General features: G+C 43.7%; 1 protein-coding gene across 1 annotated transcript in view; it reads left to right on the top strand.

Moving 5' to 3' along the window:
• The first annotated feature begins 851 nt into the window (after positions 1–851).
• LOC124850136 (synaptotagmin-7-like) overlaps positions 852–16,743 on the top strand; it is a 37,358-nt gene continuing 21,466 nt past the window's right edge. The window contains exon 1 of the mRNA XM_047333436.1: positions 852–1,110. Coding sequence (XP_047189392.1) covers positions 1,077–1,110 — 34 coding nt within the window. The 5' untranslated portion in view covers positions 852–1,076. The remainder of the gene's footprint in view (positions 1,111–16,743) is intronic.

The raw sequence follows: 16,743 nt of genomic DNA on the forward strand, positions 1-16,743 counted from the left end.
GAGAGAGAAGAGGGAGAGAGAGAAGAGGGAGGGAGAGAGAGGGAGGGAGAGAGAGAGAAGAGGGAGGGAGAGAAGAGGGAGAGAGAAGAGGGAGAGAGAGAAGAGGGAGAGAGGGAGAAGAGGGAGAGAGAGAGAGGGAGAGAGAGAAGAGGGAGAAGAGGGAGAGAGAGAGAGAGAGAGAGAGAGAGAGAGAGAGAAAGAGAGAGAAGAGGGAGAAGAGGGAGAGAGAGAGAGGGAGAGAGAGAAGAGGGAGAAGAGGGAGAGAGAGAGAGAGAGAGAGAGAGAGAGAGAAAGAGAGAAGAGGGAGAGAGAAGAGGGAGAGAGAGAAGAGGGAGAGAGAGAGAGGGAGGGAGAGAGAGAGAAGAGGGAGAGAGAGAGAGAAGAGGGAGAAGAGGGAGAGAGAGAGAGAGAGAAGAGGGAGAAGAGGGAGAGAGAGAGAGAGAGAGAGAGAGAGAGAGAGAGAGAAGAGGGAGAGAGAGAGAGAGAGAGAGAGAAGAGGGAGAAGAGGGAGAGAGAGAGAGAAGAGGGAGAGAGAAGAGGGAGAGAGAGAAGAGGGAGAGAGAGAGAGGGAGGGAGAGAGAGAGAGAGAGAGAGAGAGAGAGAGAAGAGGGAGAGAGAGAGAGAGAGAGAGAAGAGGGAGAGAGAGAAGAGGGAGAGAGAGAGAGGGAGGGAGAGAGAGAGAGAAGAGGGAGAGAAGAGAGAGAAGAGAGAGAGAGAAGAGGGAGAGAGAGAGAGAAGAGAGAGAGAAGAGAGAGAAGAGAGAGAGAGAAGAGGGAGGGAGAGAGAGAGAGAGAGAGAGAGAAGAGGGAGAGAGAAGAGGGAGGGAGAAGAGGGAGGGAGGGAGAGAGAGAAGAGAGAGAGAAGAGGGAGAGAGAAGAGGGAGGGAGGGAGATGCTGAGAGTCTCAGACTGGTCAGTCTACCTATCCACTAGGAGGAGAGGAGGCTGTCGAGGAGCAACAGAACAACAAACAGCTGCTACACCACATCAGAGGAGTTCTCCCTCCACCTGCCGGAGGAGTAGCGAGGACACAGAGCAGCCCAGAGCCCGCCGCCGCCTCGGACCGAAACAACAGCCATGTATCTCAACAGGGAAGAGGACAGTAGCAAAGGTAAGAGAGCCTGTCAAGGATGACCCCACTCTCTGGGGGGGGGGGGGGGGGGGGGGGGGCATCCTGACAGTGTCAAGGTGTTTCATATCTGACCCGCGGTTTCTCTCCGAGGTGACATGGGGATGTATTGTCACACCTCCTGCGTTAACGTATCATCATCTTCCTCATCATCATCATCATCATCATCATGATCATTATTATTGTCATTCTGATCATTTAGAAGCCAACAGACAAACCGGTGGTCTCCTGGTGAAGTGTGGTGTCATTATGTAATATCCGTGCTGTTGATTGCCTCCTGTCGAAGGAGGATGCTGCCCGTCCTTCTCCCGTCCTGCCCTCACTCCACCGTGGGAGCGAATTCACTGCGAAGAGACACTTTCTTTTTTGTTATCGTGTGTATAGTCATTTAAAAAAAAAAAAAGAAAAGAAAAAAGATTAGCAGGTGTGCGTGTTGTCTTTGCGTGTTTCTTTCGGACATTTGTTTTTTAATAGCCACTTAAGGGGCAACGTACAGCACAAGGTCAAAGCCTCGAGCTTCAACGAGAGCCAAGTGTGTTCTGGGGGATTTACGCTGTTTGTACGGCCACTGACGACACGGGGGGGGGGGGGCATATTTTGAGTAATCTCCCCCACGTGTTGTCGAGGCGTGATTTCTTCCCTCATCGGCTGCACAGAAAAAAAAGACACACACACACACACACACACACACTCTCGACTCGTGTTCTCCAGCTCCAACCGTGCAGCATAAATAACTCTCTGTGCGGCTGCAAAGGTAACGTTCATTACCACCCAGATCTTCAGGTTCCACGAGAATAACACCTGCTGCTACACCGAGGACCCGGTGGGCTGGAGGGATGGAGGGAAGGGAGGAGGGAGGGAGGAGGGATGGAGGGAGGAAGGAGGGATGGAGGGAGGAGGGAGGGAGGAGGGATGGAGGGAGGGGAGGAGGGGGGTAAAGGAGCAAGAAGCCAGAGTGGGAGGAGCCTTTTTTTGTTCATTTCCCTGTGATGTGAGATAATGTGATCTCACCACAGACACACACACACACACACACACACACACATACACACACACACACACATGGACAACAGTACTGTACGGGGACGTGTGCGAGCAGCAGCAGCATCATCAGCATCAGGGAGGAGGACAGACCGTGCCTTGTGAAACAATGATGCAAGTGAGAGCAAAATAATACAAATATATATATATATATATATATATATATATATATATATATATATATATATATACACTTATACCTTCCTTACAAGTCCTCATTGTCATGGATTATGGCTACAATACAGTAACATTGTTGTCATATTCATACTTTTATACTCACGGCCGTGAGCTGTGTCTATAGCTACTAATCACTAATAAAGTTCCGTCAGAAACATTTTTTAATGGTAAATTGAATCGAAGCAAAATGCTCGGATTTCATTTGTTCAAGTAATTGAAATAGCAAGCTAACATAAGTCGCTAACATAGGAAAATGAGATGGTGAAAATGAAAACCTTCACCTGCTGATCACCAGCGCACTAACATGGTCACTGTGCAGGACGTCGTTAATATGTAGCTCAGAGCACCATTGTGCTTAAGTGTGGCCTCAGCGTGGCTGTACCCTTTTTTCTTGGTGAAGGTCAAAGAGAGATGAAAAATAACATTTTTGAGATCATAACAGACTGTTAAGTATTTAATATTGTTTGGGAATTCATGATCCAGGGGGTCTTGCAGGTCAGTCGCCGGTATCACAAGCCGTTTTAACATTTAATCAGTATTACTGACTGACTTGTAGAAATTTAGTTCACAACATGTCACATTAGAAATGCGCCACTTCCTTCGATTGCCTCTTGTTTTTACCGGAAACGTGAATCAAAAACACTCTGGACTTTAAGTTTAGATATCTGTAAAAAAGAAAGAAGAAAAAGGATATTTTACAATTTCATTCTGGATATGTGCTCAGTCAGTTTAGTTGTTACTAGGAATTTAAATTTCCAATTGCAGTTCAGATATCTGAAATTTAATTCTAGATATCTGAAATTGTTATTGGTTACAATTCTAAGCTGACTTAGGTAAGATATCTATAATGAACACTGATACATTAACATATGTACAAAGAAAACTGGCACTAGTGAGTAGTTTGACGAGTGAATCAACTTGAAGATATCATTAATTAGGATTTCAACTAGTCAAATTTTTAATTATGCATATGTTGCCTAGGAATTATATGGTAAAATCGAATTACAAATTGCTGTAATTGAGTTTGAGTAGAAGTCAGTGGTGAAATCGTGTTTGAGTTGTAATTCAGTTGAGAGATATCTTCATGTGACATTTCCACTAGAAAGGAATTGTTCCCATCAAGAATTAATATTATGACTTGTGAAAAATTGCTGCTAGTTAAATTACATTAGAGATATGTTGGCTTCTTGTAAATGGTCCGCAAGTAATGTATTAAAGTCCCAACTTGGCGGACGACCAATGTGTTGGCGCTACACGTTTGAGTAAGGAACTCAGTAGTCGATTGGCACGCCTTTGATTGATTTATTTGAGTAGGTGTTCCTTTCCGACGGGTGTTTCCCCCTGCCGTGCCCTTTAAATTCACACTGCGTTTCAAGGTGGACTGGCAGGGAGAGGGAGAAAGGTCTACCAGGGACATATTGATTATGGCCTCAGAGGATTAAAGGCGGTGTGGACGAACAGGTTGCTCATATGTGAGCCTGACAGTCTCACAAACTGCTGCCTACTGTCAAGTAAAAATATGACCTAAGACTTGATGTAGAAAAAAAAAAGTAAATTGGTGAAAAGTACAAATGGGTGCATTCTGGGTATGATATGGTACCCTGTCATAGTATCTTCAGACTGACAGCTTAATGGTCCTTTACACGCTGACGATTTACTGACGTTCAAATGCAGCAGTACGGATCAGCTACAGAGTTTGATTGTGGGTCATAAGACAACTTGGGTTTGTCCTGACAATCCAGACATACAGACATTTTTTTTCCTCTTGATCCTGGTGAAAATTATATTTAACTGATAACAATTTAAACACAGATCGGAACTGAGCAACAGAGCTTGATAACATTAAAGGCTCTTAAAATAACAATAAACGGCTATTTAGAAATCTGTTGCATGTTTTAGGGTGAAGGTGTGGTATACCTCTTTGTTTAGTTAGAGTAAGCATTATTAAGATTTATCTGCCAACAATTTTCGAAACAATAGTCATGACATTTTCTGTTCTCATGTAATCAATTACTAGAACTATGAAGTAGCAATGTATTTTATATGAATGGACTGGGTTTGTATGCGGTTTTAGACATGATAGTGTCTGCTTCTCCCAGCATGAGAGAAATATCTGTCAGGCGGGCGGCATCATCACATCATGCACAAGTAGAAGACCATCCCGACTTGTGAAATGTCTGCGCTACACAGAACCGGGAGATTGACTTCAATTTGCACTTCAGCGGGGATTTTGGTGGAAGCCAGACGCTGAAAGCTTTCTTTCCAACTGAAACACTGTGCGGTTTTCAGCTCGTCAAACAGCAGGAGACCAGTAAACGAAGAGCTTTCCAGCCTCGTCTATTGATGAATGCTTTGATCAACTGACTGTGATAGATTTGTTGGACAGGAAATGATGCCTTTATTGGTCGATCGCAGGGAGACCTGTTCAGGTACAGGTTAGGTTTGGGGAGAGGGAAGCTGTGGTTGAGGGACTTCATGTATTATGCATGTAATCACCCTGATCTGTACAACTGACAACAAGAGGTGGATCAGTAAAACAGCTTCATGGCCTCTCTAGGTGGAGCCATGTCCCCTCAGAACAGCTCCCCCTCTTGTCTTTTGTATAGTATATTGTCCAATTCATGCTCATGAAAGATAAAACTCTGCAGACTGCTCTCACTCCGCATGTCGTTGTGTCCATCTGTAATGAAGAAATCAGTGTCGAGTTTTACGTGTTTTCTCAGCAGCCACAAGGTTTTGACCTTCTGTGTGTCGACACGCTTTCCCTCTTCTTTTTGTGGTGCTAAATCTGGAGACAGAGTTTGGGACAAATATCAGGAACAAATTTCTCAGAATTTATTGGACGTGTATTCCAGTACTCTGCCTGGCAGCCCACACTGTCCACCACTTGAGTATGATATTTAGTAACACTGTCAGGCTCCCTATTGATTTAGGTTGATGCTGGCCTCGCGTTTAGGCCGGAGTCCAAGCCTCTGGCCAGGGCTACCAATCACAGTGACTCAAGTTTGGCACGAGGAACCTGCACTAAGAGAGATCCTCAGGTGGGGCTGATTATTTTTGGACTCTTCGCAGATAAATCTGTAACCTAATAAGGTTACGCAACCAGCAGAAGCTATAACATAATTAATTAAGAAAGGAATACCATGACTGTTAAAAAAAATAAGAAAAAAAAGGAAGTTTTTCTCTACTGTGCCCCTGAAAGATTTCTTTCTACCCATGCCAGGGGCGTGGTTCTAGAGATGGTAGTATCTGTCAGTCCACTGCTTTGCTTCACTTTTGTACAAAAGCGTCTGCTGCTAAATGAATGTCATGTAATGTACAGATGTTCATGGTCCCCATGGGAGGAATTTCAATAATTTTGGTCATCTTCTTATTTTTGATCAAGGATTACTGTCTGGTCAAAATTTAGACTCAGTCTTGAATTGAAACTACCCAGCCTGATTTTTATATGGCTTTGGCAACAGCCCGACGTAGGTCTTAGATATATTTCAAAGTTGTATGTAGAGCCTTTGTATAGGTGGGATTTACTATATATAAAGGTGAATACAGTTAATGAAGTGGTGCTTATGCTCTGGTCTCCTCGTCTCTTAGTTTGGAACTTGGGAAAGAGTTGCATGTTCTGTGACTGTCCATGGTACAGTGAAGGTGCACGGGGCAGGTTTGGGTCTTAACCATGAGGTGCTGGAACCCCGTTGGAATATTTAGTTTAATGCAAATTTAGGTTTTGCAAATAACAAGTGAATATATAACAAGTTAATTTCACCTGTGTGTTGTCTACTTTGTTTGTTGCCTCAATTGCAGCTGCTAGGCTTGACTTAAACATTGTAAATGACCCAATCATTTGTATGGTTTCATTTAATTTACTTAAAGTTGCTGTGATACATTTTGTGGAGTTAAAGTGGGACATCCGACTAATGGGTAGAGGTAGTGGAGGGATTGAGTTAATCTGTCTTTTGGTCTAGGAGCACACCCCACTTCAGGCAGCCACCATGATGGAGATAGGAGTCCCGAAGCCCACACCCAAAATACCTGTATTGCCCCACATTATTTGGGGAGTCTAACCAGATGAACATGGTTACATGATATATAGGTCCTGATTGCTGTGGGCTACAGGACCTAGATCTAGTATTCTTCTTCTTTCTTATGGCAAGTCTATACTAATCACGTCCGTACATACTGGGGCTTATTCCACACTACTTGTAGTCACCCGCCTCAGAATGAAAAGGCCTTCATTAGGCCTGGGGTTGTGACAGTTCTTGGTGTACCAGCTTGGTGGTCTCTGGCAATTCTTGGAATGCATCAAAGGATTTTTTAACTGCTAAGGAAATGAAATGGAAAATGGAGGGAATTGGGTCTTTAACGTGGTGTGACGTGCAAGTGTCAGCAGAAGACTGTGGGTTCCTAACCTCTTTGTTATTATTGCCCTGTAGAAATTGATGATGTCCCTCTACTTCATGGCTGTTCTGCTAATGTGGAATGGGAAATTATTTCGGGGCGATTGCTGTGGCAGTCTCGTAATGTCCATGCCTTTTAGGGCAAGGTGAATTGAAAAAGAGGTGGATGCTGGGAGAAAGGGAATCGCTATGAGCGTATAGCAGCTGCATTCAACAAAATTTCTGTGATCAATTTTAAAAGAGAGATTGCTTGAGATCTTAATTAACGATGCCCTCTATTTTCTCCCCTAATATTCTTTAAAGCATTAAGCTGCCACAAGCTATTCTGTTGTCCTACAGCTCGCTGTATTGATGTCAGATGTGTTGTAGATGAAAATGTCATATTTTACAGCAACGCTTGAATTGAATGCATTTGATTCCGTCTGTGAGCGTCGGATTGCAGAGACCTTTAGATATAAGGTGCATAAATAGGCACAGGAACAGCTTGATTGTAGAGCATGCCATAGATCACTCCGTCACTTGAGCTTAAGTTTATTTAGCTGTGAATAGCTAGTCAAACGGTTAACAACACCAATTTATTATACAGATGTATGTCGTCGACTGAGCCTTTAGGAAAATCTCGAGGATCACTGGCGTCGCAGGAACAGGCTACAATGCTGCCACGGAGGCAATTAGACGCCTTTATGGGAGCACCTGCAATGAAACTCGGATTTGAACCTGCTGTTGCGCTGAGAGAGCTTGTCATCCTCCCCGGTGGAAGAGGAAGTCGCATCGGCTGATTGGAGCAACGTCTAATTACATTTTTAAATAAAATATAAAAAAGGACATAAATCAATTATTAAATCACATTTGTAAAGAATAAAAAAAAGAATAATTATACCAGATACCAGCTTAACAGATTCATAACTAAAAACAGATATTGTTTTCTGTCTCATTACCGTCATTGGTAACAATTGACTTTCAATCCCATAATATTATTTATCAGCAGTTTTCTAGTAAACTATTTGTTTATAACAGTAATGTTGTTGCAAGCAGCTCTGAGTGGTATTTACTGTATTAATGTACAACAAATATGACTTCTGCCATGAAGATATCCTTTTTATTATTAAAATGATTCTTTATCTGTTCCTATACTGGCCTGCACATAGTGGTTCAGGAGTTGTTGTTGTTGACAAATACATCAATAAACACATATATCTGCTTATGCATGACTGTAAGTTTTATGCATATATAGAGTAAAGTGTTACTGGCTTGACCACAGGTTGAATAGATGATGGAGGTAGTTTTGTTTTTTTTAAATATAAAATGCGAAATATGATCCATGTAGCAGACTTGTTGATGCTCTTTTGTAGAGCTGGAGTTATTTTTATGCTGGACTCTCTCAGCTCACTAGGTTGTAGAGGAGGGGGAAGTCTCTCACTTCTCCTTCATCTGCCATCTTCTGTCCCTTTCTTCTCTGTGTGCTGGGAGGGAGGAGAAAAAGGGCCATGCCGGTAAACATCAGCCCGGCCGGGGGAAGAGTGATGGAAAGCAAGAGGTAGAGAAGCAGGCGATAGAGTGGAGGCGAGCGTGAAAAGATGGAGAGAGCAAGAGAGACAGAGGGAGAGGGAGAAGCAAAGAACAAGCCCTGGAGTGCTAGCCAGTCAAGGTCACACAGAGGAGAGGAGGCCCTGCGTGTGTGTGTGTAAAGGGAAAAACAGTGGGGATGGGAAGCCTACATAGTGAAGAATGAAGGGTTGGTGACAGCGGATTGGTTTAGTCTGGAATGGGGGATTTTATGGGGGAGGGATGAAGAAAGGAAGTAGAGGAAGGAAACAGACCAATCCTGAGATTTGTAGAGCTTGTAATATGGCTTCACAACTATTTCCTGATGCTTAATATTTTCTTCAGCCTTGTGTTTGTGACAGGGATGACTTAATGCATTTTTAACTCTCAACATGTTTGACTTAAACCCAGAGGCAGCGCTGGTGAATCGGTCGTTTATATGGTCACACTGCATCATGATGTATGTGCAGTGAATGTTCCTGTGTATGCTGTTGCATAACCATCCCGCCCGTTTCGTCGTGTTGATCCATGTTCTCTTTCTTTCTCTTTCTCTCATTCTCTCTGTTGCTTTGTTTCCCCTCACCACTCCATGACCTCCGCTGTGCCGTTGCAGCTCCCGCTGTCACTAGGTGCCACAATGCGTTTTGTTAAGAGCGTGCGGTTTGAAAAAATTAAAAGCAGTAGTTCTGCAGGTGCACACTACCAAGTTCTTCCAGTGTTTTGGAGAAACATGAGGAAGACGCCGTTAATCCCAGCCAGAGAACTTGCTCTCGTTTCGATTGGTGGTGGGGGAAAGGAAAACTATTACATAATGGATAGCCCGGCACTTGTCATCTTAGGATCAAGTGCTTTGAAAGCGGGGTTGTGGTTTGCTGAGAACGTTCATTATTCGGTTTTCCTTGCAGGTTGCAGAGAGTTTCTTGGAAATGTGATCACTGCCGTCTCTTCAAACATATTAACCCTGTTTGCATCTCACACCCAGGAGAGATCGCGAGTGGGAGCAGTTGGCACAGTGTTTTGGAGCACCAATGTGCTGATGTGAAAGATCTGAGGTGGCTCGGAGCGCGGCGACGTTATCTCTGGAGCAATGGTGTGTGGAGTCGTGATAACGTATGATGACTTTGTTTGTTGGAGGTCAAGAGTTCATCCTGTGGGCGGCCCCCTGAGGTCGCTCGCTGTTATGTTTTAGTTAACGTCTGTCTTAATGTATTCATGCCCCCATTGATGTGATTTCATTCTAATTTTAAGGAAAATTTCTTTTTTCCACTCGGTAATTCTAAAACGCAATCACCACCACTAATCCTCACATTGAACCTCCAGTGGTCTCACAGTCGCATTCAGCTGAAGACTCCCAGTGAATTCTGGGCAGATACAGTGTAATAGCTTCTGTTTTAATAGGTTCAAAGCCATTTGCCTGCTATAGACTGTGATGTAGCTCATCTTAAACAGATCCCCGCGGAGCTGACCTGCAGTATGACCTGTTGTATAAATGACCCTTAGCATTTTTTCTTTTATTTCACAGCTGATAGAATAGAGACAGGGGGGGTTAGAGGAGAGAGACAGGGCCGTGACCTGCAACAAAAGTCCCCAGCTGGAATCAAACTAGGGACCCCCAGGTATCCTGTATTCTAGGCATCTTAACCAGTCGTCCAGAAGGGTGTCCCGATCCTTAACTCTGACTGAGAGGAAACATGGTCTAAACCATGCAAACAGATTATGCTAGTCAATTAAAAATGTTTCAATAGTCAAAAAGGTAAATGAAGTAAGGTACATAAGATAAATTACTGTATAGTTAAGTTTTAGCCAATCCATGGTCACCAAACGGTGATTCAATACATTTACCGTAATTGTTTTGTCAAAGGTCGCCAGGTAAACTCTGAAAAGTGCAGGTTTTTTATTTTTCTTAACTTTCTTAAAAAGGGAGTGGTTGTGTGAGTACAGCATGTTCCATAACTTGTGTGTGTGCCGGAGCATTCATTTGTGTGTGTGCAGCCACACTGTCTCTTGGTATTTAACAAAAAAAAAGGGTGATTTTGTGTGAGCCACCCTGTATCTGGCAAGGTAGTCAGACTGACAGATTGGGCTGTATGAGTGCCATCTCCGCAACTCGGCTGCCGGAGCGTTTCTCCCTCGGTCCTCCTTCCTTTCCCCGGTCTCATCTCCCTATTGCCCCGCTTCAGTGCTGACCAGTGGGGCAAGGGATATTTTTCCTTCATTCGCCTTATCTAGCGAGCTGTGTAGGTTTGCCTTCTCCCTGGATTAAGTCCACTCACTGTTCCATAACTGTAACTACAATGCCTGATGGATCAGCCAACCAGGTCTGTGTCCCCTGTGCTTGAGCCAGGAAGGGAGCTTGTGACAGCGTGAGGTTGAATTGCCAGGGATGGCAGTGAGCGCTCAGTGTGTTCTTGAATTACTACCTTCCCTGAGAGCTTCTCTCATTCTGTGGCTGGATTGGTTAACTAAAAGAATACACACATGCTGTAGATGATGAAGTATAGCGCGTTATTGTTTTGCAGGTCTCAACGGAGGGACACTGGGTCATGACTAGGATCCAACAGAGTGATTGTGTGTGTGGGGAGAGTTCGCACAGTTTTCACACTCGTGCTTTTACTGGAGCTGCAGTGACAACAATAGAAAGATAGATTTTCATCAACAGCTCTCTGTATGTCCTAATCTTCCTCAGTGGGCACATTTTTACAGTGATTATGTTTTACATTTAGGTTGTTGGCAGTTCAAGATTGGCATCTTTCAGGCTTGTGGTGTCTTACTAGCGCTGCTTGTGGAGAATGGGATGGAGGGAGCATGGGAGAAAGGAGGAGGACCAGAAGGAGGAGCAGGCCGAACGAGAAGTAATGAACCTCGGCAGGAGGGAAAGTTGATGTCCCTCCTGCTTTTTCCCACATCACCTGGTTTCCACACCTTACTTTCCCAAATAATGTGGGAAAACCTGATTAATTGGGAAATGGACAACCTGTGATTCAGAGGAAATACAGTTGCTTGGGTTTTATCAGCTGAATATTTTGCTCAAGAAAAGCAAGGCTGACCCCACTCACACTGTAACTGAGTACATGCTGTGAACAAAAGAAGATCGGATTACTGATACCGACAGATGGGAGACGCCATCTACAAAAACAATCTGGATCGCTGTTTTCTCTGCTGCTCTTGATTCTCCCCATCAGTCATCAAAGTTTTTTTGGTGTTTTTTTTCGCAGTTCCTAGCTTATCATTCTGCGTTTGCCTCGGCAGCGGTGTGAATTGGTGCAGCTTTAAGAGCACGATGAATTGGATGCAAGTAATTGTGCATGCATGGGATTGAGCTCTGGACTCAGTAGAGCTGAGACACACCAGACCGGGGCCGGCTCGTCCAAGCACTACATTTCTGATTGGTCTGGGCTACAAAGCTGAAATTTGCCTTTTGTGCCACTGGTCCACACGTATGACATGCTGTGGAAATCTCTCTCTCTCTCTTTCCGTCTCTCTTCACCCTCACGCTAATGAACGGCAGCGCTTTTCTACACAGATCATATTTCATGTGCGCAACATCCATTGATTAATGCCAACCGCCCTGAGACCCTTCTCAGTGATTATGGCTCTCAGGCTTGGGAGGGGACACTGATCCCCTTAATGAGTCATAAAAGGCGAAGAATTATACACTCTGATAGTCTTGACATTGGGTGATATTTCAATTGGTCACTCACTCTCTGAGTATTTTTGCCCACAGAGTTGGCACACACTCAAATGCCCCCAGACATGCATTTGCAAAAGCAAACAGACAAATCTTGACTTTCCAGTCCCATGGTAGGTTCCGTGGACTCAGGATATTTGGGCACAGGCAGGATCCTGCTGCACAGCCCGGAAAAACAAACAAGCAGGTCAAACACAGAGCTCCCAGAATGCACTGTGGTGCCGCTCAGCTCACTCACCACCAAAATAAGCATGTTGATTACATAATCAAAACAAAAAGCCTGAGAGCCAGAAACAACTATATGATAATTGTCATGCTATCAACCACTGTGCTGACTCTACAGTGCATCCTGCCTGTGGCGATACTCCTGTTTGTGAGCTGTAATATGAGGTGGATTGCACTAAATCATATTATCTTTCATGCGATTATCCACTTGATAAGGACAGTGAATTGTTTTCCCACCAGTGATGGTCAGCACACTGAGAGATGATGGAGGTCTTCACTCGTTAATTGAGCTATCATGAATGCACGCACAGGACGTCATAGTATCTGCCTCTCACACCATCTCTCCCTGGGGTACATGTGTTCCTGCCTTGTCTCTGAGTCCACTGCCCTCCGAAACACACAGCTTAATTACAGAGCAACAGAGGGAGGAGGTGAGGAGAAAGTGGGAGAAACGAGCAAAAGCCAGAAATAGGGAAGAAGAGGCTTTAAGCGCTATAGGAGGTAAAATGGGTGCACCAGAACAGCTGTGAGAGAAAAAGGGACGTCAGAAAGTCAGCAGTGTTCATAATTAGGATTGTTTTAGAGGTAGCATTGCCTAAAAATCAGTTTTAATATTTGATGATGGCTGCACTCTGAGATCCTCGGCTGAGCAGGCTCTGACTCTGAGGCAAACACACAATGACTGCACATCAGACATGGCTGAGGACTGACAGACATGTGGCTCCCAGCTTCTCCAGTCAGTCTTCCTCCTTCTTAAAGCGCCTGACAAACCTCTTTAAGGACTGTTCACGCATGCTCTATTGACGTGAGACATACCAAGAGAGGGGTCATGTATAAAACATGGATCCGTTATAGGGTTCTATAGCACAGCTTTATAACATGAATCCTTGCGCTGGATATGTTTTTACTGTATATGCAGTGGCATACATCGTCATAGCATCGTTCCCGTGTGTTGTGTTGGTTTCTGATGAGCCCTGGTCTGAGAGTAGGGATATTATCATTCTGTGGACAGACATTTTGCATACCTCTGTTTCAGGCCAAATCCCTTAGCCACGTTCACCCCCTCTCCTTTACTCCTCTGAAATATTAATATAATGTAAAAGGCTATTTGTATTAAATATTTAATTCTGTGTAACATTTGCATCTCATAAACGGCCGTCAGTTTACCTTTGAAATCTTTAAACTTCTAGGACTGTGACAGAATTAGAATAGAGCAGAGGAGCTGAGGATGGCTGGGCGCAGACGTGAGCGGTGTGACCTGGGAATCGCTTCGGGAAGTTCAGTGAAAAAATGGTTCTTGTGTCCTCTTGGCTGCTCCAATTTCCTCTTCTTCTGCTTCTAAACGCAGCACGCTGTCCCCCCGTCTCCCTCTGTTTTTTACCCACTGTTTGCAGTAGCACTTTGCGTAATCTGTCCCACACAGATTTGACAGCCTGGATATGGACCATAAGATACCTGCTGATAGAGTGTTATCTACCTTGATATCAAGGCGGGGCGGGGGGTTAGATAGAAGAGTGAAAAGAAAAAACAACTAGGGAAGAGGAAAGGTGAGGAATTAAGGTTGAAGCTTTTCCCATGATCTTAAAATCATTACCTCATGGGAATATATCACTTTTTTTCATGCCAGTATGTTTAATTTTAAATACACTTTTCTTTGATTTCCTCGTGTTATTTAAGATGTGCGAGTATGTTGTAGTTTTCCTCTTTAAAACATTTAACATTTCCTCTTCAAATGTTTTTTGGTGTAAAGAACACAAAAGAATAACCTCTGACCAGTATGTATACGCTTTGAAATGGTACATTGGAGCGTATGACCATCTTTATTGAGTTGATCAGTGGTTATTACTGCATGCAGTGAAGGGGAATGAAAATCCACTGCATGCAGCCATCTTGACATGCTGTTTCAGGGCTTTGGTGCTGTTGCTGTTGGAGGTTAAGTTGTAGTATCAGGCCTATCTTACTTCACCTGTTCAATGTATTTCACTCTGCTCTGTTCATTCTTCATACTACAAAACATTTTCCCACGCAGCTGCTTCTAAAATTTGGAAGAAATCACTGCAGCTGAAAATGTTATCCTGCTATATCACTTGTAATAACCGCATCATTTAATATTTATCAACAACCAATGCATGGTAATGATGGTATGGAACAGGCAAAAACAAATCCTGGGCTCTTGCATGTATTCCTCCTTGTAAGAATTTCCTGCAAATAAGAAATGAGATCCCAGCATTCTATGCTCTGCGGGAATCTGCAAAGAATAAAGGCTGTGCAAATGTTTGTTATGAATGATCCTCCTTGCTGAGACTCATTTTGAACCAAAATGCATTTTCTAAGATCTTATCAACAGCTCTCACTGTAGGTGTAATTGCACCCAAACAGCTTTGAGGATCTCCCGGGTTTAAAACACTCAAGCAGCACTCAGTTGTGGCCAGTGATGCATGTGACTGCATATTCAATGTAGTGTGAAATCCGGCGCCTCGCTTGCTGCATGCAAGGGCCGTATGGTCAGCTTTGACTTTGTACAACATGCTTATAGTCCAAGTTGTTTGTTTGTGGCAAACAGCATAGGCAGTGTTTTGAAGTGCATGAGCCGAGGTACCGAGCAGCAGCTCATGTCTCTGTAGTTGCTCTCTGCCTGAGCACAAATGTGATTTTCTGCTGAGCAGTGGCTGCAGTTTCCCTCAGACAAAATTGAATGTGAGCCAGAAAGCAATGTAGTCACCTTCCGATGCCAAGTGTGATTTCCAGTTTCGGATACATTTGGTCTCAACATGGCATAAAACACACGAGAGAGCACGGTTCTTTGAATGGATTATGGGCCACCAGCCACAACATTAGTTTTTATTGATGAGCTTGAAAAGGTAATCATAACATGTCATATAAAACCCAATTTGTTCCTCACCCACTTGGCAGCCATCACTTTCACTGACAAAGTGTAAAAATGTTCACACTTGTTTTAGGGGAGAAATTACTGATATGAGTAATGACCTACCAAGCAACGCCTAGTCAATTTTGGCTTTGCAAGGAGAGCAGGCTAATGAAAAGCCCTGAGCATCTGTAGGCTTGCGTGCCCATGCTCACTCACTGTCCTCCTCCAGCCGGGCTGCATGACCACAGTCAGGCATACGCGTGGTCTCATCTCCGCTCCCCCTCCCTAGCCTCCAGCTCGCCTGGCCCCAACTAGAACAGCCTAGAGGGAGGGCAAGCTGGCAGTCCTCTGTGTTAGATTTTTTGTTCTTGCACTCGTCTAATCCTGCTTTTTGTGCTGCGTTTTTCAGAAGAGGTTTGCACAATCACTCCTGCCCAGATGTAGGCATGAGTGACACTCCAGACCCCTCCCCATACATGTCTTTAATTTGTGTGTTTATGACCACTCAACCGTTCAACCGTACCTGGACACACTGGAACGTGGCACATCAACATCTTTTGTATTCTGTGTGTGATTATCCCTCCTGTTCCTCCTCCTCATCCTCTGTAGTCTCAGGTCCCATTTTCTGTGAATATTTTTTGTGAATCACCCTGAATCCAAAGGCTAAGCACAAATGAGCCGCGTTCGCACTATGACACAAATAAGCATGGGCACATATCCACACACGTGCACACACACACACACACACACACACACACACACACACACACACACACACACACACACAATCCCACTCCAAACCTTACATTTCATCATTGCATCAATTAGTGGCCTAAAGTGGTATAGTGCTGACCACCTTATGCATGTCCATTAAATAGTGATGTGTTTTTCTGCACAAAATATCCACAAAGCAGTTAAATGCTTGATTCATTATTTATTAACATTTTCTGACTTAATTGCATGTTTTTGTAATAATAAAAATAATAATTTTGACATATGAACTCATGCTAATGTCAGTAAGCTATTGTAATATTCCCACAGCGACTATGGTAACACGCTCATTTGTAAAATGCATAATGTTTATTATGTGATCCTATGGTTTAGATTCTCAGCATGTTAACATTTTCGAAGTGCAGACGGGGCTGATGCAAATCAGCGTACGCACATTTCATAGGTCAAACATATCATTCAAAATATCTGCCTTTCCACATGGTCATTACATATATACTGTAAGCTACTTATTCATTGAATTAACACAAAATACATTATATTCTGATAATTTTGGAGAAAAAAAATTAAGTCCCCTTAATGGTGCAAGATGAGAGTAAAAGGATGATCAATGTTATTACAATTCATCGTGAGGTGAAAATGAATGTGTTCCATAGTGCACAGCAGTCCACTGAATGAAGTCTGATGCAAAGTGAGGGTCTGAATGACTGACATGCCGGCAGCTTGGCTCTAGTATATTAGCATGGCTGAAAAAGTCCTCTGAGCTTTCTCCTCCAAACTGATGAGAGCTGAAGTGAGTTCCTTTAAAAAAAAAAAAAATAAATGCAGGAAACGTGATCCGGAACAACCTCTGTTCACTAAAACCTAATCGTAGAGAGCCTCTGTTCCTGGATAGCTTTGTGTTCTCAAGGGCCCCTCCATCGGCTTAAAGGTCAGGTTGCATACAA

This window comes from Scophthalmus maximus, chromosome 7 (assembly GCF_022379125.1).
Source record: "Scophthalmus maximus strain ysfricsl-2021 chromosome 7, ASM2237912v1, whole genome shotgun sequence".
In the NCBI taxonomy this organism is placed as follows: Eukaryota; Metazoa; Chordata; class Actinopteri; order Pleuronectiformes; family Scophthalmidae; genus Scophthalmus; species Scophthalmus maximus.